General features: G+C 48.2%; 7 protein-coding genes across 9 annotated transcripts; 2 read left to right on the forward strand and 5 right to left on the reverse strand.

Annotated features, from left to right (window-relative positions):
- Positions 1-1,375: 1,375 nt before the first annotated feature.
- On the reverse strand, positions 1,376-2,706 carry LOC100837495 (glycine-rich protein 2). The gene has a single exon (XM_003573506.4). It carries the CDS (start codon positions 2,588-2,590, stop codon positions 1,817-1,819), a length of 774 nt encoding a protein of 257 aa, XP_003573554.1. The 5' UTR covers positions 2,591-2,706; the 3' UTR covers positions 1,376-1,816.
- Positions 2,707-3,373: 667 nt separating this feature from the next.
- LOC100835129 (U6 small nuclear RNA (adenine-(43)-N(6))-methyltransferase) lies at positions 3,374-8,602 on the reverse strand. 2 transcript variants are annotated; one of them, XM_010235428.3, is made up of 8 exons: positions 8,237-8,602; positions 7,210-7,415; positions 6,701-7,109; positions 6,413-6,620; positions 5,809-5,916; positions 5,553-5,675; positions 5,402-5,465; positions 3,374-3,905 (listed from the first exon to the last, which is right to left on the reverse strand). In XM_010235428.3, the coding sequence occupies exons 1-8, from the start codon at positions 8,476-8,478 to the stop codon at positions 3,835-3,837; spliced, it is 1,431 nt and encodes a 476-aa protein (XP_010233730.1). In that variant the 5' UTR covers positions 8,479-8,602; the 3' UTR covers positions 3,374-3,834. The 2 variants fall into 2 exon arrangements, with proteins under 2 accessions (XP_010233730.1, XP_003573546.1); XM_003573498.4 differs by having other exon boundaries at positions 6,701-7,091; positions 8,237-8,600.
- Positions 8,603-8,727: 125 nt separating this feature from the next.
- LOC100839113 lies at positions 8,728-11,270 on the forward strand. 2 transcript variants are annotated; one of them, XM_010235429.3, is made up of 4 exons: positions 8,728-8,898; positions 8,978-9,027; positions 10,466-10,578; positions 10,670-11,270. In XM_010235429.3, exons 1-4 carry the CDS (start codon positions 8,803-8,805, stop codon positions 11,032-11,034), a joined length of 624 nt encoding a protein of 207 aa, XP_010233731.1. In that variant the 5' UTR covers positions 8,728-8,802; the 3' UTR covers positions 11,035-11,270. The 2 variants fall into 2 exon arrangements, with proteins under 2 accessions (XP_010233731.1, XP_014757218.1); XM_014901732.2 differs by having other exon boundaries at positions 8,737-8,898; positions 10,664-11,270.
- Positions 11,271-12,594: 1,324 nt separating this feature from the next.
- Positions 12,595-13,462, reverse strand: LOC100844579 (peptidyl-prolyl cis-trans isomerase). The gene has a single exon (XM_010235430.3). The coding sequence runs from the start codon at positions 13,370-13,372 to the stop codon at positions 12,854-12,856; it is 519 nt and encodes a 172-aa protein (XP_010233732.1). The 5' UTR covers positions 13,373-13,462; the 3' UTR covers positions 12,595-12,853.
- Positions 13,463-15,904: 2,442 nt separating this feature from the next.
- On the forward strand, positions 15,905-16,778 carry LOC100842051 (peptidyl-prolyl cis-trans isomerase). Its single transcript, XM_003573521.4, has one exon. It carries the CDS (start codon positions 15,931-15,933, stop codon positions 16,471-16,473), a length of 543 nt encoding a protein of 180 aa, XP_003573569.1. The 5' UTR covers positions 15,905-15,930; the 3' UTR covers positions 16,474-16,778.
- Positions 16,779-17,956: 1,178 nt separating this feature from the next.
- On the reverse strand, positions 17,957-18,406 carry LOC104583916. The gene has a single exon (XM_010237933.1). It carries the CDS (start codon positions 18,404-18,406, stop codon positions 17,957-17,959), a length of 450 nt encoding a protein of 149 aa, XP_010236235.1.
- Positions 18,407-20,588: 2,182 nt separating this feature from the next.
- LOC104583917 lies at positions 20,589-21,032 on the reverse strand. Its single transcript, XM_010237934.1, has one exon. The coding sequence runs from the start codon at positions 21,030-21,032 to the stop codon at positions 20,589-20,591; it is 444 nt and encodes a 147-aa protein (XP_010236236.1).
- Positions 21,033-24,871: the final 3,839 nt, after the last annotated feature.

Genomic DNA, 24,871 nt, shown 5'->3' on the forward strand with positions numbered 1-24,871 from the left:
CCATGGAGCTTGGGACTTGTCAAAATCAATTTTAGCTAGTGAATCCATTTTGTTTACTGAACTATTTTTGACCGATAACAAAGATATGAAGGCCTGTTCTGGTAAAAAAAAAATAACACTCGGCGCCGGCTTCTTCAGAGCTGAGACCCAAAGACGCCGAAAATCACTGTATGGGGTTGGGCAGTAGAGGGGCAGAGTGGTAAAAAAAGGGACTGGTTTTTACCTCTGCTGTTGGATGGAGAGCTACAGCAGCCTCGAGTGGCGTGTAGCAGCTGGTAGAGTGCCATGTGGAGGCAAAGCACAGTGCGTGGATAGGCACAAGAGCCAGGCGAGACGAGACACCGACAGAGCCAAGCAATGCACAGTCACAGCAGCAGCAGCAGCACAAGAAGCAGAACAAGTCATCAGTAAACTTTCGAGCACGAGAAAGAGCCGGCCACCTGACGATGCTTCTCAGGCTTTTGTACTAGTACTACTACTAGAAATATTATTGTTGAAAATAATATAAGTAACCTATACTCCAGACCTCCAGCAGTGCTATCAGGAGGGTACCAGCAGCACCAGTCTGTTCCTTTTTTTTGTTTTCTCCAATCCCATCAACCAAACTGTACAGCACATGTACGTTCAGTTCTATCTATCCAGACCAAGTGATCAAAGATTAAGAGTGATATACTAATTAGTACAAGTAAGCATGAAAACTTCACAGTTCATGCTCACAGGTCTCTAGGGTCTAGCATCCAAGATTTAAGCAAGCAGATGTCTGAACCAGTGTTAGTGATACTCCAAAAGAGCACCAGACAGGGCATGACACCCCATGGTTGGGGAACTGACACCACTCGCGCGTGCCACACCGTCAGAGATCAGAGCAAGGAAAAGGATGGAGGTAAGTTAAATACTACTGTAAGTACACACAGCATGCAGTACAGTAACTTTCCGCTGCAAAAACAAAGAAAGGTAGTACAGCTACCTCTCATTGTTCAGCCCAAACAAACAAAACTTTACTTTTGCAATGCAGCTAAAGAAAGTGATGACATTGTACTGCTCTACAGTGGTAGGAGTATTAGTTTACTACGATTAACCCAATCAGAACTCTGCATAGTACTAATTCACCTTTTGTACTGCAAGTAAAGCAGGTGACAGTGTGCAACATATAGTTAACTACTAGGATTAACCAAAGCAAGAAGTTTGCATAAACTTCAGCAGGTGACAGAGAGTGTGCTGCGGGAGCGGATTAGTGTACTACGATTAAACCCAAGCATAACTTCACTTCTGCATAGCAGATGAATCATGAATGCATACTAGTACTAGCCAGGATTAATCAATACTAACAGGGTACACTAATCATTGGGATCTGACAATAAAGAGAGATAGATCATAGCGGACAATAACCAACTTTTAATTCTCGATGGAACCAAAAAAGCGAGAGATTGTTTTTGAAATCTCCTCATCACATCACCACAGGCACAGGAAAAATGAATTACCAATCCATCATGACGATCATAAAACATTAACCAGAGTACTGAGACCAGACCCAATTCATAGCAAAAGCATCACACGACGACGACGACGACCAACAGAATCCAACGACGGGGAAGGGGAAGGGGGAGGGGAAATAAACTGAGGGAAGCGGCTCAGGCAAGCCAAGCAAGCTAGCGCTCCAAATTTAACAATCCAGATCCATCGGCAAAACTAAGACCAATAACTCCGACGGCCGGCCGGCTTTAAGAGGAGAGGTATTTAGGCGGAGATCTATATGGAGATGGGGGATATAATCGGGAGATCGGGTGGTTGGTTGAACGAACTAACGATCGATCTCTCACTTGGTGCAGTCGCGGGCCATGTGGCCGGGCTCGCCGCAGTTGTAGCAGTTGCCGCCGCCACCGCCGCCCCCACCGCCGAACCTCCCGCCGCCGCCACCGCCGCCGAAGCCGCCGTTGGTGGGGCAGTCCCTGGCGAGATGTCCAGGCTCGCCGCAGTTGTAGCAGTTGCCGCCGCCGCCGCCGCCACCGCCGCTGCGGAAGCCGCCGCCGTTGGTGGGGCAGTCCCTGGCGAGATGTCCAGGCTCGCCGCAGTTGTAGCAGGCACCCCCGCCGCCACCGCCCCCACCACCTCCACCGGGAGCGGAGACGAAGCAGTCCCTCGCCATATGCCCCGGCTCGCCGCACTTGAAGCAGGCCCCACCGGCGCCTCCCCCACCACCAGATCTCCTCGCGCCGCCGCCGCCGCCCCATCCACCACCATACCCGCCAGATCCGTCCCCGCCGCGGGACCCGAAGCCACCACCGCCGCGAGATCCGCCGCCGCCGCGAGATCCGAAGCCTCCACCACCACCCCCACCACCGCCGCCGCCGCCCTGGACGAATGATCCGTCGGGGCCGGTGACGTCCACCGCCTTGGTGCGGCCATCGTCGCCCTCAGAGATGGCGAACTCGACCACCTCGCCCTCGGCCAGCGAGCGGAACCCGTCGGCCTTGATCGACGACTGGTGCACGAACAGGTCCTCGCCGCCGTCGTCGGGGGAGATGAAGCCGAACCCCTTGGTGTCGTTGAACCACTTCACCGTCCCCTTCAGCCGCGCCTCCATCGCCATCGCTCGCCCGTCCGCAGCAAGCAAACCCTACCTAGGGTTAAGTGTTTTTTTTCTCTCTCTCTCTCTCGGCGTGCGGCGAACGATCTTATCTGCTCGGGGGGAAGAAGGAGAAGGAGCAGGGGCCATATATATAGCCGGCGGCGGGGGATACGAGGAAGGCGAAACGGATCGGGCGGCTGGGATCGTGCCACGGAGTTTAAACGGACGGACGAGAAGGGTCGGAAGTACGTGTACCGCAAGGGCGAAGAACCACTGACGTGTGGGGCACAGGTTTGCACGTGTGCGTCGCCCATCTGTCAGAACCAGGACTCGCCAGGTGTCCGGGGCTCTGACAGGTGGGCCGCCCTCAACCTGAGGGTAGTTGGGTGGTGGCTCGATCGGGTGCGCACGGGAATCAATGCTCGACACTGCTGTGATGTGATTTTTTTTTTTGGGAGGATGCCTTGTTCATTGTTTAATGTTAACTAGCGAATATTATATGTTACTCCGTATTATGGATCCATGTTATCCAAGGGCGGTTGTCATCGAAAACAAACAGAACACCTCTGAAGCATTCATTGGGAAGAGCCAGCCACAAATCCAATAGACTCTTGCTACATGAATTATTTGTCATTTACCAGAGGATTCATCTATTTTTGGCACGACCGACTGATGATGACCCTTTAAATTTACTACCAGTATCTATTGTTTATACTGTACCAATTACTCCTGTCTAATTTTGGTTCTGCAAGATCTACAGGACCCAGGAATCCAACAAATCATGCAAACTGCAAATGACAGTTCTTTTTTTTTTTTGCGGGGTACTGCAAATGACAGTTTCCCTGCGTCATTTCAAAGGAGCCAAACACGGTGTATTTCTTCTAGTACTACATAGGTGTGGATACAGCTCCCAGCATCCAAGAGTGGCACACAGCCATTGTCATACAGAAAAGAGGGGTAAATTTTTCTTATGGGTGTCACTGCAGAATATGGAAAAGGAAAAAGGGGAGAAAAAGAAGGGTTCTCTCGAACAGCGCGGTCGAGTCATTTTCCAGATTCGGGCAAGCAGCAGAGAGGCCCAAAGCAATACTGCTAACCCATGCTCAAGCCAACCTGCTGCTTGTGGCTGCCGGCCAGACCATTGCTGCCTCATGATTCCCAAGCTTCATGTTTCTCGGCGTCAGAAAGAGTTAGATCAAGCCGCGGTCATCCCAAAGCATGATAGCCTGATCATCAAGTTTTAACAGAGGGTGGAAGGTGTTCAACTACCGGGCCTTACGGCAGAATTCCTCCTTTAGAGTGTCCTCCAGCTGCGAGAACAATGATGAGAAGGTACCTGCACACAGGATACCAGTGGTTCAGTCTCATTGTCACCACAGCAACAGAAAAGAAAACACTCAACCTTTGTGAGAAGCTATTATCCAATATATACGTAAGAGATACTCTGTACAACCTGAATTCATAACTTGATATTCGTGAGTACAGTGGAACTATTGCAGTACATGAGCAAAGTACTCATCCATATGCACATGTAATACTAATACCGATGAACCACAAACTGAGCATCATGTTCCTTGTGCTGGAATCATGTAATCAAAATAATGACAAGTGATATCACACTAAACCATGGGATGATCTACGTATGTTTGAGAGTTGAGAGTCTCTCGGGTTAACTTCTCTGTACAACCTGAATATTTATTGCCAATGGCAAGGACGGTCTATACAAAGGAGACACCTTGAAGACCAACATGACATATGATCCGTATCTACAGGCTTTGCCTCCTGCAGACCAACCGGCCAGCCTCCATAGGACGTTGAACTTCAAGTGTCATTTATGTCTCCTTTGTGCGATTAGCCACTAGCAGCTGTCCAGAGGCGGTGACATGCCATATGCTAGAGCCAGCTAGGCATCAGTACCAGTGCACCACTGTGCCAACCCTCTTTACTAGATAGACAACTATTATCAGGACCATGCCATCACTACGGGACCAACACAGCTTGGCGAAGTATCACAAGCTAATGCTACACAATTTTTCATGTCAGAGGATATTTGGCACCCAATTAGTGGAAGGACAATTTCTTTCTCCACCAGCAGATTTCGTTAGATCACAGAGCACACTAGAGTGCAAAAGACATCAAATCATATATTGAAATGAACAAATCCTCCAGAAATGCAGGAGCTATGGAGATAGATAGAATCAAGTTTTAAATCTCATGCCCGAAGCTTTAGCATTGTGCACAGCATTGAGTGTTTTCTATGAGAACAGGAAGAAGACGCAAACAGATATATCATTTACATGCTCAGGATTGGAGAACTGAGTGTAGTTGCATATAATGGGAAGGTTTGCAACATGAGAAGATAAAGGAGACCACATAGTGGGAGCAAAAAGAATTCAGGAAGCACTGCTTCAACATGCTCAAGCAAACCCAGAGGAGGTTTCACTGCAAGTGCCAGGAGCGCTTGAAGGCTGTCAGAATGATGATATCCGATTGATCTATGCTCCCGTTAATTCTATGTATTATGGCTAGGATGCTGTTGCTAAAACTCTGTTGACCTCTGGAAGTATGCTTTTTTGCTTTGTGGGGTGTTGTCCACAAAAAAAATACTACTCGGTAAATAACCTAGCTTGTGTGGTCAACTTGTATCCTGAACTATCTTTCCATTATAATGTAATGGAATCTAGGTTCGCACCTGTATGGGGAAAATGATAAAAACTAGAACATAAAAACTATAAGAACAAGAAAATATGAGCATTTTTTAAGGAAACCAAAAGGCTGTCGGTGAGTATGGACCAAGAAAAGTGACGTTTTGACATAAAGAACAAAGAGTACCTGACAGTGCTTTATTCAATAATGAACCTCTGATTAGTAGTGTGCCGGGAATCTGTTCAAACACCTAGGGAAAGAAGGCATGATAAATTGTTTGTGAAGCAATGTCCAAATGGGTATTAGATGAGTTGCATACTGTATGTTACAAACATACCGAAATACGAAAGGATGTTCCTGTAATAGCACTATGCGGCTTTGTAGAGTTGTCTTCAACAGCACCAGGAAAGTCATCACCATGTAATACTGCAGCCTGAGTCTGCTCATCTGGTATTGTAACCTAAACAAATGTTTCACACAACTCTTAACAAGAGATTGATACAATAAGACAGCAGAAATAAAATGACACATCAGCATGGGTCTCAGTCCTGATGTAAGAAAAAGAATAGGCAGAAGATTAATAAGATTCTTACATCAATAGAAAATGACACAGAATCGGTTTTACATGATAGATTAGATGCACAGAAAAAGGTCTCAGCTGACTTCAGCACCTTGAATGCACCACATATGTGTCGATGACCCTGAAAATTCATCATGTAAAGGACATATGTTGAAGCACATAAGTTAAACAGCAAAAATAGTACTCGATGGAGGAAACAAAAATTCCAATATATATACAGGTTGGCTCAGAATGAGAAACTGAGGAGAGAGGAGACAGATATATTTTTATGTCAGGCTGACCATCAGTTTTAATTCAACCTTATTACAACTTTACAAGGGCAAAATATGCAAGCCAGAGTGCCAGACCAAAATAATAATGATTCGAACATCTAAGGCATGCTATTTACGATGCAGAGATCCAACCATCACAATGATGAGGAGAACTTGAGAAGATAGCTGCCTCAAACATGAAGTATTTCATTGAAGAACAGTGCCCTTCTGATAGGAACCACTAATATCAAAGGTAGAACAAAATTGAACACACAAGCATATTGTTGGTGCAAAAGAGGCACCAAATTATGCAACTACAAGCAACAAAATGCATGATTGAGGAATAAAAGGTGACATGATGCCAACCTGAAGCATGAAAGAATGGTGAACTTTTCCTGGTATGCTGGCTCTTATAACCATTTTTCTCGGAGCAATGAATGACCATGCAAGACCCCATCTAGCCGTTTGTCCTTGCACGAACTCAGTGGTTTTCACAACTGATGCCCCAACTTCACGAACTTTTGATGCTAATAATTTTAGATTTGTTTTTCTGCCAACCATCGATGTAAACCACCTACATAAAATCCAGAGACATCATGAACAACAGAAAAACATATGCATGTCATGATCATTGTAGGATAAGATTTTAATTACCTGAAGGAGTTTTTAAAGGAAACACTGTCTTCGATTATATGTGTTATAAAGGCCTGCTCACCACCAGGGCAAGCCATCTCTTGAGCAGTTCCACCACACGAAGTTTTTGGATTAAGACCAGCTTCCCCCATACTCTCAAAGAAAGGTGGATTGCACATGCAGAAGTCAAAGCTCTCATTATCCTTCACAACACCCACAAGAATAGGTGGTATTGACCTCACCACATTGTCCACTGCCTCTGAAGTGTTCTCCCTGATTGGTTCTTCGTCAACTGTTTCAGATTTGGAACAACAGGGTGCTTCATTTGCATTTCTTATCTCAATAAGACCTGCCAGATGTGGATTGCTCTCCACATTCTTCTTAGCCCATTCGAGAGCAACATCAGTTACATCTACAAACAAAAGGCCAACTGAGCGTAGGTGTTTCTAGTTTAGCAAAGTTACCAAAATACCACTAATTTAGTAGTCCATGCTTCAAAAAACTTTTAATTCACAGGATCAAAAGCATACCAGATCCAACAAAGTTCCAACCCAGTAAAGATGCCCCGAGGAGAGGGTAGATGCAATTGGCACCTGTGCCTATGTCGAAACCTCTCACTCTCTCACTTGAGCTGGATATGGGTGGTATGAGATTGGACGAGAGAAGATCCTCAATCCAATGGATGTAGTTGGATCTGTTTGGAACAGTAGGGCAAAGCTGTCCATCTGGAATCCACCTGACAGTAACAGCGATATATATCATGCTCACATATTAAATCATGACAATTAGCAAAGAACAAACAAGGACTGTGTGCGACATACAAACTTCAATATTTTTTCAAAATAAAGTGACTCGTATTTTTACAAATATGAGAGCTGACAACTCTTTTCTCAAAGGATATCTAATTGAACTTTGATTTAACAAGTCTCCTATATCAAATAATTTACTTACTCTTGCAAAAATCATGTATAATATATATTGAAGTGTCAAACAGAAACGATAAGAGGCTCGATTTTGCACGGGACGGCAAATTAACAAGACAATGACATACATAACATATGGTTTGCAATGCCGCAGTTCAGCATGACCAAAGTGAAGAGTAAGGACACCTAGTTATGGCATGTGATGTGTACATTAAGCATGATTCTTTAGATTGATGAACGGCTACTTTCTGCAGAAGTTCCCAATGGCATTGCTTATGATGCTAAGCGTTGCGAAAATACAGCAAAGAACTTCATTCCACAGCCCTTTTCGCACATTGTTCCGTTTTTTCTCCTATGCAAAGGAACTTCACGATATACTGTTATGCAAGGCTAGATACAATGATCTTTTGTAGATCATGAATGTTTTATTTTAGCAAACGACAGGTGTGTCAGATTACACGTGACTGAAACTGGATGCGCCCAACCCCAGTTAGCTGAATTCAGGAGTGCCCTTGCAATTCTCCAGCAGCACAACACCTCATAGACGAAATGACCACCTCATCTAGTTCGATACAGCCGAAGTGAAGCAACCGAGAATGGAATAGGGTTCAGGGGAAGAAAAGGCTGCACGCACCAGCTGATCCCGTGGTCGTGGAGGAGGAGCACGCGCGTGAGCTCGCGCGTGGCGTCGAAGTCGGTGAAGTCGACGGACGCGCGGCCTCCTCCCGCGGGCACGGAGACGAAGGGGGCGAAGGACGGGTAGAGCGCCGCCAGCGCGGCGAAGTCCGGCGGCGCGGCGGCGTAGCGGTTCCGCGGGTGCATCGTCCGCGGCGCCTCCGAGTCATTTTCCCGCCGCCGCTTCTTCCCTCGGCCCATCTGCGCAGGTGGGGTGCGGGCGGCGGGAAGCTAGGAGCTCGGGCGGAGGAGAGCGCAGGGCGGCCGGAGTGCGGGGAAGCAGAGGCGCGGCCAACGGCGACGCACAGCTTGCTCGGAACAGAGTGGCTCATTTTGGGCTTTGGGCCGCTATTAATGATCTAGCAGGATGCGGCCTACCAAAGATGGGCCGAATGGCGAGGCGGCCTGTTAGCCCACGAGACTTCCCCTGGATCGAATCAAAGATATCCCCGTTTTCTCAACAAAAAACAAATCAAAGATATCCCCGTGAAGCCGAAGAAGAACAAAACCTAGATCGGAGCAAGCATGTCGCCGCTTCGATTTTCCGGGTCTCTCGTCGTCGGGAGGAGGCTCTCCTGGCACCGGATTCGTGCAGGATCAGCGTGGCTTAAACACCAATCTGTACGCCTTACCTCTCTCTCAAATTCTCAATCAATCAATCATGCGTCTGCGTGCGGCTAATTGATCCCTCCTCTCTCAGGTGCAGAGGAACATTGCTGATCATGCGAGGGGATTTGGCTCCTCTGGCAGGTAGGAGTGCAAGCTTAATTTGATTAACTCTCACCATTATGTTTATGATTTTTGGAATGGACTTTTGGAAATCGTCAGTAATATTTAGTATGTAAGGTAGGAAATTCAACTTCATATGCATAGAGTAGAAATCCTGTTATTTTCTTCTTCTTTCTGCAAACCCATCTTGATCGGCAAGTTTTGCAACCTCATGCTGAAACTAGTTTATATTCCCGAAACATGGACTTAGGATATGTGTACCTCCTTCAAATGGGTTCCCTTAGACACAAACGAAAAGGAAACAAATGCCAGTGCAGATACAAGAACAATCAGGTTTGCTGCTGGCCTGCTCCAGCTCATGCAATGGTATATGGAATTTTTGCCAGATCAGGTTTTTGTTTAGCCCTTTATGTTGTCAAATCCTGAGCAAGAAACCATACAAAACAGGCTCATATCATATCGGATTGTGATTGATCCTGAGGTTTATAAGACCAGCATGTTAGCTAGACCCAAGGATTTGCAAGCTGGTCAAAGAAACCCAAATCTAGCTGCAAAAGGCAACACCGACTGTCGAGAAACAACATGTACGGACTTAGACAGGATGAAAAATATGACTAATGCTTGTGTATCTCCGGAAGTTATGGTATTGATCGTGGGTTGTTCACTGTTTTGGACTAAACTGATTATTAAAAGCACAAGATGCATTTGGTTTTTATGGTCACAAGGATTGACAAATACAGTTCAAAATCATGAATCCCCTGCTAATACATGAAAGCCAGAGTTTGCTGTATATTCCGGGAAAAAAATCTTTTCGACCAAGTTGTTGTCTATTATATACTCCCTCCGTTCCATAATTCTTGTCGAAATATTACATGTATTTAGACACTTTTTAGGAATAGATACATCCATTTTTTGGAAAATTTGAGACAAGAATTATGGAACGGAGGGAGTAGTAGATTTTAATGGTGCTTTTGTAACTATGTCTGGTTATAGTATTGTTTAGATTCTTCAAATCAACATTCAAGTATATCATTGGAATTTCAAACAAAACCTTATAGCCTCAGTGCTATCTGCCTTATCATTATTTTGGGGCTCCCAGAATTATCTGATTCAAAAACTGGATCTTTGTCCCAATCAGTCTCATCTAGCTAGCAATCAAATGGTATTTAACTCCTGTGATATGAGAACGCTACGTACGTTGGTAGTTGAGTTTACATGTCTGAAGAGCTTCGCGGTGTTTTGCAATTCTTACAAAACCCTGACACTCTGTAGCAGTTCACTAAGGCAGATTCCATTATTACTAAACTAAATTTTGAGTCAGCTGTCAGAGTGTCAGTGACAATGTGAAAACAATAGGAAGGGGATGGGGCAATGATTCGTACAAATAAAAGTTTGGTACATGAGTGTACTATTAGATTTTTGCTGTTGCTTTCTGATTTACGCAAGTTATCGTTTGCAGTTTCCCGAAGGGTGGCAAGTTGTATGCTAGTATTCTGCCTGTGGGTGCCTTATCTTCTGCCTTGGTTGGAGGAATGTTGTATCTCAAAAAAGATGCAGAGGTACCAACAACAGGCAAGGAAATTGATCTGACGACAGATCTTGTGCCCGGACTTCTTATCTGTCATCTTGTTAACCATGAACCTTACCTTTGTCCTAGTCACAGCTTGCGGGCTAACCGATGAGGATGCAACGAGGGCTCACGAGCTAACTGATGAGGATCCAACGAAGGAGGCGGCGTTGAAGGCGAGGTTCGAGGAGTGGATGATCAAGTACGAACGCAGGTACAAGGACGAGGAGGAGAAGGCGCTGCGCTTCAGGGAATTCAAGCGCCATGTCAAGGACTCCGAGAAGGCCAACACGCTCGGCAGTGGGTTTTGCACCTTTGAACCAAATGGCCTCGGTGATCTAACCGAGGAAGAGGGGCTCATGCGGAGAACTGGTTCCTATGATATGACTGCGAGAAGATATATTGCGAGGCAGCGTGATATCGTGTACCAGCGTGTTCTTGAATGGTGGTATCAGCTTTGATGGCATTAAGGGGGAGTACATAGAACGATGGCTGTTAGGGGAGTATATAGAACGATGGCACTTGTTTTAAAGTTAACGAATAGCCTAGTTATGGCCCTAACTGTAGCAGGAACCTTTTGATAATGTTAAGCGGATGTAATGCGTTAATCTTTAACGGACTTATGGACTCCTGGTGTATCAATTTCCTATGAATTCCTGATCTTTATAGTATTATAAAGCCAAGACCTTGACATTGATTTTGTATTGTGTTCTTGTTGTGCAAAAGCTGAGGTCTACTGAAATTCATCAGTTCAAAATTGTGGGGAAATCAACAATATTTATACAGACCTGCAAAAAAAATATTTATACAGCATGCATCCACCGAGTCACAATTTTCTACATGTCTTTTTTTTTACAGAGCCTTGGATTGAATCTGACCTTGAAATTTTGTGGGATGCTAGTCGTTGTATGTTACGTCTATGCCAGTTATTTTGTTTCAAAACAAATCCACGGCTTTTAAGAAGTACTGCGCTATATTTTGGCAATTTAGTGAGCTCTGTATGCTGTTACTGTGTACTCCATATTCGAACGACGTAATATGCTCCATTCTAAAAGTCGATGCCTGTTTTTGCACACCAGGAACACATTTTAGGCTAAGCGAGGAGTATCTGAGCTGTGTGCCTCGTTGAGTCCTTGTCCACAAACCAAACATTTTAGGCATCTTTGTGTTTGAGCATTGGTTTCTTCAGGAATTTCCGATATTGTTCCCAGCCATTTGAAAAGAGTCATTTGCTACTCTTGTTTAATTATTATTCTTCCGTCCAACAAAAGATGTCTCAAGTTTGTCAAAATTTGGATGTATCTAGACATGACTTAGTGTATAGATGCATTCAAATTTAATCAAAATTGAGACATCTGTTGTAGGACGGAGGGAGTAATAAAGCTAGCCATGGTGGCCTTCCCTCAGAAAAAAAAAGTATATATATATATATATATATATATAGAAAAATGAGTGGTTTACAACGAACACCTATATGAATACCCCTTAGCAGGTGAGAGTAATTTAGTCCATATGTTTGTAGTGGATTCTTAGTTTTAGTCCATAAGTTTGTCGTGCATTCTTTTCCAAACTTGGTGAACTGAACGCTTTTATGCAAACCATCCAAATCGTATTTTAGATCTCGAATCCGCCAACGAGTTCGATTTAATTGGTCAAAGGGACGGAATAAGAATTAGGCCTTTCGTTGGGGCTGGAATAATACAGGGCCTGGCCGCCTTTTATAGGGGCTCGAATAAGAATGGGCCTTCTTGGGCTCACGCCGATCTAACCTCTATCGAGAATGACAAAAGAGAGTTCGCTCAAGTAAAAAAAGATAATGACAAAAGAGAAATCGGATAAGAGCAGAAACAATTCCCCACGCATAGTACTGTTCATCCAGATTCTCAAAAGTACTAGTGCTGTTCATCCCCACAAAACAAAAGCAAACTGCGCATCGGCAATATAAACAACTGCGCAGAGTTTCTTTATTGGAAGGATTAGCAAAAAGATCTAGTACTAGTGCACGAGTATAGATCAGGAACAGACACAAAGACAGCAAGTCGAAAGTTTCTCATAGCAGCAGCAGGATACATGGAAGGAAGACAATAGATAAAGATTCCAGAGCCAGACGGATGACACAGACGGACCCCTATGGCCCGAAGCCCAACCTAAACCCAGATCTCATCAGACTCACTCACACAGACACGATAGCGACACGCGAGACTCGGATCTTATTTTGTTTAACGACACGACGACGACGACGATGAAGACGGAGACGGCGGCGAAGGAGACGCGTCAGATCTAAGAGAGCTGGCCGCAGTCGGCGATGACGACGGGCTTGGAGGTCTTGCCGCTGCCGGATCCCACCTTCTCGATGGCCTTGACAACGTCGAGCCCGTCGACGACCTGTCCAAAGACGACGTGCTTGCCGTCGAGCCAGGGGGTCTTGACGGTGCAGATGAAGAACTGGGACCCGTTGGTGTTGGGCCCCGCGTTGGCCATGGAGAGCACCCCGGGGCCCGTGTGCTTGTGGACGAACTTCTCGTCGGCGAACTTCTCGCCGTAGATGGACTCGCCTCCGGTCCCGTTGCCCTTGGTGAAGTCGCCGCCCTGGCACATGAAGTCGGTGATGACGCGGTGGAAGCTGCTGCCCTTGTAGTGCAGCGGCTTGCCGCACTTGCCCACGCCCTTCTCGCCCGTGCACAGCGCGCGGAAGTTCTCCGCCGTGCGGGGGACCGTGTCCGCGTACAGCTCCATCACGATCCGCCCCGCCGGGGCGCCGCCCACCGACATGTCGAAGAACACCTTCGGGTTCACCATCTTCGGGATCGCCGGCGCTAGGGTTTTGAGATTTGGGGATCTGGTTTCTGGGTTTCGCTTCGGGCTCTGCGATCTGGATGAGGAGACCGGGCGCCGGCTAAATAGGCGGCCCGGTCCAAGACGACGACCAGATCAACCGTCCGTTAAGGACGCGTGGCGCAATATCCTGCCGCAGGAGGTAACCATGGGAGGTTAGGCGACGGGGGTTGGGGCAACCCTGGTTAAGTCTAGGGTTGGGTTCCCTGGTAGATACAAGAAGCACGTGACCCTTTCCCACCCCGGTTCCGATGACAGGTGGGGTCACGGGGTGGCTCTCTCTGCGGGGTACGGTGGGCGTGGGGACCGGTGGAGTGGGCCGCGGGTGTCATTTGCCGTGGGTGGGAAGAGTTCTTCGTGCGAGAAGGTTCTGGATCTCTGTAGGCGGTAACTGGGGCTGGGACCGTGGTTACTTGGGGGTTGGTTGGGCTGGGACTAGGGTTAGCGAGGATATTTTCCTTTTGGAAGTGAGCCTGGTCCACCAAGACCGGGTGGTGCGGGGGGGCATGGATGTGTGACACGCGGTGCATGGACCAGGGTGCACGGGGGCGACGAGCGGACCAGGACGGACGCGGCGAGAAGGGGATATGCCGTGTGCCAGTGGGGCGATATTCTTCGCTGCAGAAGCACGCGGACTGCATGTGCAAACTGTGGGCCGGGCCCGGGCCGAACGTGCAGCCCAACCCGATCCGCGATAACGGACGGGCAGAGTTCTTGGACAGTAAAAGAAACTCTGCCGTCGGTAGACCAAAGATGGCCTAACTGTGAGGCTGCAACTTGCAAGAACGGAAGAATCTCAAAAGGAAAATTCGTAGTTGCAGAATTTTGAGGAGGCAAACACGATGGCTCCTGGTGACAGTGCTCTTTGATTCTTTTTCCACCTTCTTTGTTCACCATCTGTTGCGGAATCTTGGAACGGTTTAACGTCGTTCTCTCGGTTCGAATTTCGCCATGACGGCTATCTTACGTGAATTCTGTCCATACGTGCTGGAAAAGCATGTTAGAAGTTCATGCGGTACACCGTTGTCGCCCTTTTCATGGCTTTTTTTTTCTAACCGAGTGTGAGATGTTAAAGTATAAACATTTGATTCCGATTGTCATCTTCGTCAGATGGTGGTAGTATGCTTCAAAAGAACGTGCATCTCGAATGCTGAAAAGGAACTGCCGTTTACGGCATTAGTCGGCAAGCATTGCGTGTGCGACTTCCCTATGGCCCGATCTGGTGGGATGTCGCGCTTTCGGAGAAGAACGTCTATGATTCGTCACGTTGTGGTGTCTGACTTGGACAGTTTTCTAACAAAGTGAATACCTATGTGACGGAAAAGGTCAAATCAATACCCGTCGAAATGTGAGTTCTTTCTTTCCGCGAGCGATAGGATGCATTGAATATCATCATTTGGTCTCCACATTTTTTATGTTGCACGTAACAATTTTTAAAAGATAAGATTGTTGCTGTAAAATTTAGAGACCATGCAAGTGACGATCTTATGGCATCAAAACTACACGTGAATGTACTCGTTTTGCTCTTCCTCTATTTGTCCTAGATTGCTTTCGAGTTTTGTTGCTGTAATAATTTAGAGGAAACAAGGTGACGATCTCTATGCAGTCGGTGTCACAACTACGCGTGAATATATTCATTCGGCTCTCCCTCTGCTCACCCTAGATCGCTTTTGGAATATTGAGATGTCTCCATATCGTCCTCTTGATGCTCATTCCGTCCATACATCGTGAAGAACACATCGGGGTAGCATCAACTAACGACGTTCGTATCACATGCTTTTTTCTTCTTGTGGTTTTATTCGTGCAAGTCATGAAAGTATACACTTGTGATTCCAATCGTTATCTTTGTCGGAAAAAGGTCGTACTCATCCGAGCATGAACGATTGTTACCATTTACGGTATCAATTGACACAAGCCGGTGATCTTGTTGCCATATGTTTTGCACAAGCTGCTTATTGGTAACCTCCTTCGAACAAAGTTGAATGTAAAACTCGACTATTCTTTGTAAAACACACCCAATAAGACAATGGATACAACCGTTTTTTGGTTAAATAAATAGCAGTCTGATGGTACATGAATAGATATGACTAAAGAAACATTTGGCCGGTTAGTGTGATGGTTGTACTACTGGGCCCCAGGTTCGACGTGCGGGGTTCAAGGAGTTTTCGTTTGGCATTTGAAGGATATAAAGCTGAGCCGATCGGATCCACTGGGCCCACAGTGCAGTGAGCTCCTCAGGAGGTCGCGTTGTTGATACGCAGCCCCCCTGACCGGCTCAGGCCCGGGTCAAGTGTCACGTGCGGTCTCCAGGTCTGCGGTGAACCCAACCCTCGTACAAACCTAACCACGGTCTCCCCAAACCCCACCGCCTAAACCCTTCCCTGGTTAGCGGTTACCTCCTCCCGCTGCCGCCACGCGTCCCAACCGGACGGCTGAGATTCGCCCCCCTCTCCTCATTTAACCGCGCCGCCGATTAAATCAATCCGCACCTTTGTCTTCTCCGATCCCGGCGAGCGAGCGAGATGGCGGCGGCGGCGGCGGCTGGGAACCCTCGGGTGTTCTTGGAGGTGTCGATCGGCGGGAAGCCGGAGCCTGGGCGGATCGTGATGGAGCTCTACGCGACCGACGCGCCGCGCACGGCGGAGAACTTCCGCGCGCTCTGCACGGGGGAGCGGGGCGTCGGGAAGCTCGGCAAGCCGCTGCACTACAAGGGGAGCCCGTTCCACCGCGTTATCCCGCACTTCATGTGCCAGGGCGGCGACTTCACCAGGGGCGACGGCACCGGCGGGGAGTCCGTCTACGGCGGCGCCAAGTTCCCCGACGAGCGGTTCGTCCACAAGCACTCCGGGCCCGGGGTCGTCTCCATGGCGAATTCAGGGGCCAACAGCAACGGGTCCCAGTTCTTCATCTGCACCGAGGCTTGCCCCTGGCTCGACGGGAAGCACGTCGTGTTCGGGAAGGTTGTGGACGGGATGGAGATCGTTAAGGCGGTTGAGGATGTTGGTGCTCGCTCCGGGACGCCTTCCAAGCCCGTCCTCATCACCGACTGCGGCCAGCTCTCCTAGATCCGTCAGTCGCCGCAGTACGTCAGGGTTCTTCGTGTCGTCTCGTCGTGTCCCTAATTCTTGAGACTTTGTTTTCTTCCCGTACAAAGAGCTGAGCAGGAGCAAATTACAGGAGTATTACTTATCCAAAGTGCTAGGGCGATTATCGTGTACTAGGGGTAGTAGTAAGGCAATGGGACTTTTTTTACTAGACCCGAGAAACGTGATTCACGGCTCTACCGATGATTATTGACATCATCACGCTGCTGCATAACTTTGCCCCGGTTTTTACCTGCTGAAGAAAAAGGACGGTGCTTTTTCACAAATCAGAATCTCTTTAAATTTTCTGCCCAATCACTCTCCGTGGATCTGATCTCAGATGTGCTGAAGGGAACTGCGTGGACTCGTGACAGATCGAGATGTACTCTTATTATTCTGGTTTCTAATCTCTAGAGATGAGATGTGAGGAGGAAGTTTCCTTTGGCCACTTGCCTGCTATATAGGCCAGGGCCAAGCAAAATATTCTCCTCTCAAATCAAACCGCAGAAGTGCGATTTATTCGATATTCCGTTTCTGTTTACAGATGAGCACAGACGGCACAGTCTTCACTGATACTATATTCCTTCCTCACTCAACCGAAAAATGGATTCCCAGCAGAAGAGAAGAGCAAAGTTTGCAAATGGGCATCGATTGAAAACGGAATCCATACAAAACAGTATTGTTCCGGCCGAATACAATCCTCTCCTTTCTTTCCCCTGTAATAAGGTCTGAACATAAAATCCCCGCTTTTGTCTGCCACCATGGTTTTTTTTTACATGCCTCGAATTTGTTTGAGCCGAAAATTTATTTACACGAAATGTTGTTGTTTATTTTGATCGGAGCAGCAGTGCATGAGAGGGATCAGGGAGGAGAGACATCGTGGGGCCCGGCGGGCAGCGTCAGGCGGTGTTGGTGGGCGTGGTCGAGTAAAGAAAAAAGCCGTGGACGGCGGCCAGGCGCGGGGTTCGAGGCGCTGTTCCTTTTGTCGTTTGGCTCTTGAATGAAATTGCCGGCCGGTCAGTCAGTCAGTAAGGCCTGCGCGGTGGGGTCCACTCGGGCAGTATCGCGTTGGTGGTACGCAGCCCAGGTTCGTCCGGGCCGGGGCCTGTCTGCATGGGGAGTCGCGACGAGCCGTACGTACTTTCGGCTTTGGCCTGGCCCGAGAAATCATTGGCGCCTCCCTGTTAGGGTTTAAAATACCAAATCAAAGTTATCCCCTGTCAGCGGTGTCTTGTGGATTTTGTTTCCTAGCAAAAGACCCGATAATCCACAAACGATTAATTATGAAAATTCCAAACAATTGACTTAGCACGAAATCAATTTATTCACTCGACATAACCAACGACCTCACATTGATGAGTACATCCATATTTGTTGGATGCAATACTATATGACAAGCACACAACAACACTCGTCTATGTTGAAACCAAAGACCTTTTGCGCTCCTCGTCGCCCGATTGATCGGTCAGATTTGAGTGCACTCTGGGCTGCGGGCTAAGGACCTGACCGGGAGTGATACCCTGGCCGTCTCGAGTTGGAGGTCGACATGCTTACCGGCACGCTGAACCTGGCTCAACCCAACCCACGCCTGGTCCACTTGCACCCTCACGCCGTACACCTGGGTTATGGATTCGGACTGGATAGCCCCGCCGACTGATCTGCTGTAACGAAACTTGTATTCCGTGCCGGCGACCGAGATGGACACGTCACACACGTACGGGAGGGCCACGTCCAGTGCCCCCTCGATGAGTGAATATGACAGCACACCCTGCGGGAGGAGGCCTCGCGGCAAGTTATTTTGCACTAGAGCGTCGTATGCTGTCGCGACAGCCAGCGTCGAGTTGGTTGTTGCGGAGGAGGTGGCATGGAGGATGGAAGCCATGAAGACGACGAGGAGGAGATGCTGGATGGCCATGGCTATTGTTTCGCAAGGATAGTAGTAACCCGAGCACAAGCTACAAAGTGTGTGTCTATTTGAATATGAGTGAGACTATGTATGGAGTAGGAGACTTTTGACTGCTTATATATAGGCAGCCAAGACAATTCATGCAAAAAAATTTCAAATTTAAATTGCATTATTTATTTTTTCCCTAATTAAGCATTCCATAAACGTTCTCCGAGATACGGTTATAATTTATTTGTGTTTAATTTTCCTAGTTAAGCAATCCATCAAAGCGTTGGTCAATGTTAAATGTGCCACCCAATTTGACGCACCGGATTAAGTTCCATGCATGTATATTATGGATCGACGAAATGAGCTAGCCCCTGAAACTTTGCGTCGAGGACGAAGGAGTTGTTGGGCTTAGGCCATCTTAGTACTACTTCCTACATTTTACAATACAACGTGTATAGATTTTTCTCATTTATTTCACAATACATCTCATTTTTCTATTGGTATCCGCACCCAGCCAATAATCAGTCACATCTATTTATTATTAACCCAATATAACTGGTCAAGCACTAGAAACGAGAGTTGTCTTGGTCCAAGTGCATAAATCTATATGAGGTATGCACTATATGAGGTATATTTTGAAATAGAGGGAGTAATAAATAAATCGAGTCTAGCTTAAAACCTGATGGGCCAAGGAGGCGGCAGGCAAGCGAATATGTGCCCACAGCCCCGCATAACCATTGTCTGATTTTTCTATAAAAAAACATTGTCTGATTCTAATCAAAAACAAAAACATAAATATCTTCTGCTGTAGAACTACATAGCAGCTAACCGTCGTACTCGGAAGAAGTTTCGATCTCAGAGGGTTCTCGTTTTTAACAACTGATCTTAGATTAGGAGACAGAGTGAACCAGGGAGAAATGTCTGCCATCTAGATATTTGCTACTCCCTCCGTTTCATAATTCTTGTCGAAGTATTACATGTATCTAGACATTTTTTATGAGTAGATACATCAATTTTTAAACAAATTTGAGACAAGAATTATGAAACGGAGGTAGTACCTTTCTTGATAGATTTGTGTGCACTCGGTGGTGTGTCTTGGTGATCAAGATTGGGGTTTTGGCTCAGTCCTCATCATGATGTAGACTTCTCATTCTACTTCATGGAGTCAATGGCTGTCACGTCCAATCTTTTCGTGCTTTTATTTTTTTCCTCGTTGATTCATCGAGAGAACAACGATTTCACAATTTGTTCTGCAAAAAAAGGTATCAATGACCATGATACATTCAACGATCTTAGGTCCCCACTGTCGCTCATGCGGCCTTTTAAAACCTGCGAGGTTAGTACAGCTTGTCAAAATATAATGCATGTTCTGCAATCTCGTCACTGAATAAGTGGAAGAGGTCAAGATGCAAATGATGAACCTAGAAAAGTTAACTTCGAAGTGGTATGAATCTATGATGGAGTTTTTAGTTTTATCAAGAATTTTCATTGTTTGTGTTCGATTTTTAGTTTTAGTTTTTAGTCTGAATAGATATCACGAGTAATATTCAGCCGGGGAACTTTGCTCACAAAAAAACACCAAAGACAATCTGTATACTCCGTATCAATCGAAAATTCGCGGCACCCGTACGATCCTCGATCGAACCGTTCTGCTGGGCTTTCGGCTTTTAGTAGACGAATGGGGGCCTTTTCGTAGAGCAAACCGTATGCCCCGCAATGGCCCATCAAAACGCGTGCAATCAATTGGGATCAGGATGGACTGGCCCATCTTCCACCTCCAGCTCCGCCGTCCTCGATGCAGCCGCTGGACCGGCCCGCCTAAAACAACGCAACAGTTCGTGTCCGACCTGACTTTTTTTTTCCGAATGGTTAAGTCTGTGGTCTATTTCTTACCCGTGATGCCTTGTGGATTTTGTGTGTGTTAAGCTTTCCTAATAAAATCGCCCCATAATCTAATATACTACTCTTCCCTCCAATCATAAATTGTTGTCGAAATATTACATGTATATAAACAGTTTTTAAGAATAGATACATCCATGTTTAGACAAATTTGAGGCAAAAAACCATTTATTCACTCTAAATAACCAACGGTCTCACATGATTGTTGGATACAATATATAACAAGCATGCAACACACTCATCTATCCTGAACCAAAAGACCGTGCTAGGTTCCGGCCCAAACGCCGATCGATCGGTCAAACCCTCAGTTGCATCTGGGGCTCTGCGTGAAGGCGCTGACCGGGAATGATAGCGTGGACGTCTCGAGATGGAGGGTCAGCTGGTCGCCGACACGCTGGACTTGGTTGAACCCAAGCCACGCGAACTCCACCTGCACCCTCACGCCGTACGCTTTGCTTATGGATCCGGACTGGATAGTTCCGCCGACGGTTTTGTCGTACCGAAACCTGTATTGCTTGCCAGCGACCGCGACGGAGAATTCGCACACGTTCAGCAAGGTCATGGCCAGATCGCCCCCACGGAGCGAATATGACTGCACCCCCTGTGGGAGGAGGCCCCGGGGCAAGTTGTTTTGCTCTAGAACGTCGTAAGCTGTTGCGGCAGCTAGTGTCGATTTGGTTGTTGCGGAGGAGGCGGCATGGAGGATGGATGCCACGAAGACGATGACAAGGAGATGCTGGATGGCCATGGCTGTGTTACGGCACACAAAGTGTATATGTATATGAATATGATCTATGAGATTGTGAATGGAGGAGGAGACCTTGGGTGCTTATATATAGGCAGCCAAGACAAGTCGTCATAGAAGGAAATCATATTTTATTTGCATTTATTTTTCCCTAATTAACATTGCATAAAAGTTGGTCAAAACAGGGTAAACGTAGCACCAATTGAATCTAGACTTTATTTGTGTTTCCTGTCCCTGATTAAGCGTCCCATAAAAACGTTGGTCAAAATAGATTAAATGTGCCACGCACCAGGAGGAAAAATTGGTTCATTTGAGGGCTCGATCGTGTCATGGTGAACTTGTGATCTACTCCCTCCGATTGTTTGGCGGGAAAAATAACGAAACTCTAAGGCAGAGAGTGTATTTTCTCAACACTCCAGGGAAATGAAAAGGTGCGGGTGTGCCAGTGTACTAATGTACACAAATAAAGAAAGACAAAGTAGGAAAACATGTATTTTATTAATCTCATGTAGAGAAATGAAATTACATGTTCCCTTATGAAAAGTGCGCTCCGTGTGGCCTGCTAGCATGGCCAACATGACATGGGCGATTGTCGTCTCTTGGTTCACAGGGCCTCGGAAAGCTCCCGCTTAATTACGTCCGCAAGTCAAGCCTGCAGACCACCTCCCATTAAGCTGCTGCAATGGTGTCGTCTTCAAGTCTTGTCTTCTTGTGCTTGGTGCAGAAGATGGTGGTGATGAAGAGGAAGAGAGGGGTGGTACGACCCCGCTCCGTCGATGCTAAGCCACGACCGTTCGACCGTGCAGGTGCCGATCGGCGTGCTACGCCGTCTTGTCGATGTACGATGAAGGGTCTAGCTGACACGCGCCTTGTCAGCTAGACATGTTGATGAAGTGGCCTTCACCTCGTCGGTACCCAGCCTGTAAAATGTCCGCCTCGTCAGACCGGACAGGATGTCTTGCCTTCTCCTAGCGTCGGTGCCCAGCAAGAGCATGTGATGTGGTGATGTACTTCATCGGTACGCGGACATGTCGGTGGAGTGGCTTCACCTCACCGGTGCTTAGTCGGTGTTGGAGAAGATGCTTGGATGTCGGAATGCCATCGGCAATGCGGATGAGGGAGTAGACTTGATGTTGAAGACGATGATGTAGATGCTATCTGAGGTGCAAGAGACCTCGTCAGGATTTGGTGAAGGAAGCACCCAAGCGGGCGCCTGTATGGCAGTGTCTCGACGGACACCACGTAGAAGGTCGCCACGGGCGACGATGTACTGCAAGTTGTTGAAGAATGCGCCAAGATAGAAGCCCTGTTTGGTGGTGTCTCAGCAGACACCGCGTAGAAGGCCGCCATGAGTGGTGGCGTACCGATGCCAAGTTGGTGAAGAGTGTGCCAAGCCAGGCGCCGTGTATGTGGTGTCTCAGCGGACACCACGTAGAAGGCCGCCACGAGCGGCACGATGCTAACCTGTAAAGGATACGCCAAGGGTGGCGCCCTGTATGGGGGTGTCTCGACGAACACCGAGTAGAAGGCCGCCACGAGCCGTGGGTGTCTTAGCATGGTGAAAAGTGCGCCGAAGCGGGTGCCCTCAGCTGGGGTATCTCAGCGACACCACGTAGAAGGCCGCCACGAGCGGCACCGTCTTGCACGACACCGGGTCGGTGAAGGATGCGCCAAGACAGGCGCCCTATGTGTCGGTGTCTTGACGAACACCAAGTAGAAAGCCACCATGCGCGGCGGCAGCACGACACTGGGTCGGTGAAGGAAGCGCCAAGACGGCTGGCGCCCTGTGTGGCGGTGTCTCAGTGGACACCAAGTAGAAGGCTGCCGCTAACGACGAAGTTTGACAGTTGAAGGAGACCTCCGGGCCAACGGGCGCCTCCCGCTGACTCGAACAACCTGTTTGTGATGACGGCGGCGTTCAAGTGAACGCCTCTCGTGCTAAGACAACCTGTGCACCAGCTCATCCTGTTCATCGAGGTAGCGCTCCGCGTGGAACGGGCACCATGTAGACGTCGCCCACATCCGCACCATCACGCACGATGGCGTTCAGATGGACGTCGACAGGTTGTTGATGAAGATGGCGCCCGCCCGAATGTGGTACACGGCCCAGACGGCAATCATGAGATTGCTAAGGTCCATGGCATCTGCGCAGACGAGAAAGAGAGAAAGATAGAGTGATCTTTACATACCTTGGAGGCTTGGACGAGCACGTGTCATTGTTGGCGTGGCCGCGGTCAAGGCGGCCACACAGCCTTGATGTCCCTGGACCTGCTCGCCTTGGGGGCGCCATGAACCTGTTCGTCTTGGCATTGGAACCTGTCTTGCTCGATGGTTAATTACCTGTACTCCTGTTCTGCATATGTGGCTTGACGCCGGCGCAGCGAGATGCTGCCCTCCGTCTTGGTCCTGTGATCACCTCGATGAACCCGTCCTTCTTTCATGTGCATTGGGGTGTGCGGCGTGTGCCGCCGTCTTGAGCGCGCGAGGCACGCTGCCCCTGCGTTTTGCCTCCTCGGTCGATCCCCGTTCGCCTTTGTACATGCAGTCAGCCAGCAATCGGCGACAGGCGAGACGGCATGGCTTCGATGCTACCGCCAGGCGCTGGTGCTCGGCCCGCGTCAGTTTCCCTTTCTGCCCTGGGTCTCCTTGTGCGTGCGTCTGGCGCGACTACTGCGCTGCCTTCAAGTGCCGCTAGGGCCTCCCCCTTAGCCTTGACCTGGCTTGTTATTTATATGCAACAGGCAACGACCTGGAGAGGCCTTGCGTGATGCATGGCCTCCTGATTTTCAGATTCCATCTGTTTGGATCAGACGAGATATGCTAGCTAGCTCTTTATTTAAACTAGCAGAATGGTCCGTGCGTTGCAATGGGAAGACAAGAAAATCCAGTCATGTATGGAAAGACATATCCTTGTTTCCATCGTTCTGTACATGATCTTCAACTACAACACCAATTTCTTGATTGATATACTCCCTCGATTTCACAAATGTTGACATATTTTGTTTCGTTAAGATAAGGTTTTGACCATTGATAACTCGCGTTGCAACGGAGAGATAAACATCATATATCACTTAATAAAAATAATGACAAACAGTGACGTTGCTCATTGTTGATTAGCTTGTATGCGTGGGGTGGTCATTTTGCTTGTATCGCTGGTGTCCCCAGCTGAATCTCGTCGCTGGCTTTCTAATAAAGCTAGGCTGAAAAGCAACACGACGAGGTGGCGGAGCTGACATGGAAGAAGGTCAACATCTTCTGGCAGGGCTTGCGCAGATGCCTGGCGCTCAGTACCCGCCACGGTCGTTGATGCGCACCGTTGGGAACAGACACCCAAGGCGGTGGTCGCCTGGTCGGCGAGGCGGGCACACGCTCGTGGTCGCGCCCGGCCATAACAGCACGCTGCTCATGCTGGAGCCCTGCGGCGACGACGACCAACAACTCCACATCACTGGACCTGGACCACGGCTCGCCGGAGGAGACGGAGAACACGAGCTTTGGCGGCGGCAGAGGGAGTAGAGGGAAGAGCGTGGCGGCGGCGGCGCGCTGGAGATAACGGCGGCGGAGGAAGTTGCGGGAACCGTTGAGATCGGAGGGTTCAGACTTCAAACATGGATCGGGGATTCAGGGACAGATTTGTTTGGTCTGGGAACCGGGTTTTTCCGTGGGTTGGGGGCGGGGGAGGAAGAGGGTCGAGCGCTGGGAAGGAGAGGGCCGCGAGGCGGGGGAGAGCGGCGGCGGCGGTGGCATGACGGCGGGGGAGGAAGAAGAGTTCGGGGGCGGGGGCCGCGTGCGAGGACTCTCCGGTGCGAGAGGGTTGGGCGGAAACGGCCCAGTACGTACGG

Source organism: Brachypodium distachyon, chromosome 3 (assembly GCF_000005505.3).
Source record: "Brachypodium distachyon strain Bd21 chromosome 3, Brachypodium_distachyon_v3.0, whole genome shotgun sequence".
In the NCBI taxonomy this organism is placed as follows: Eukaryota; Viridiplantae; Streptophyta; class Magnoliopsida; order Poales; family Poaceae; genus Brachypodium; species Brachypodium distachyon.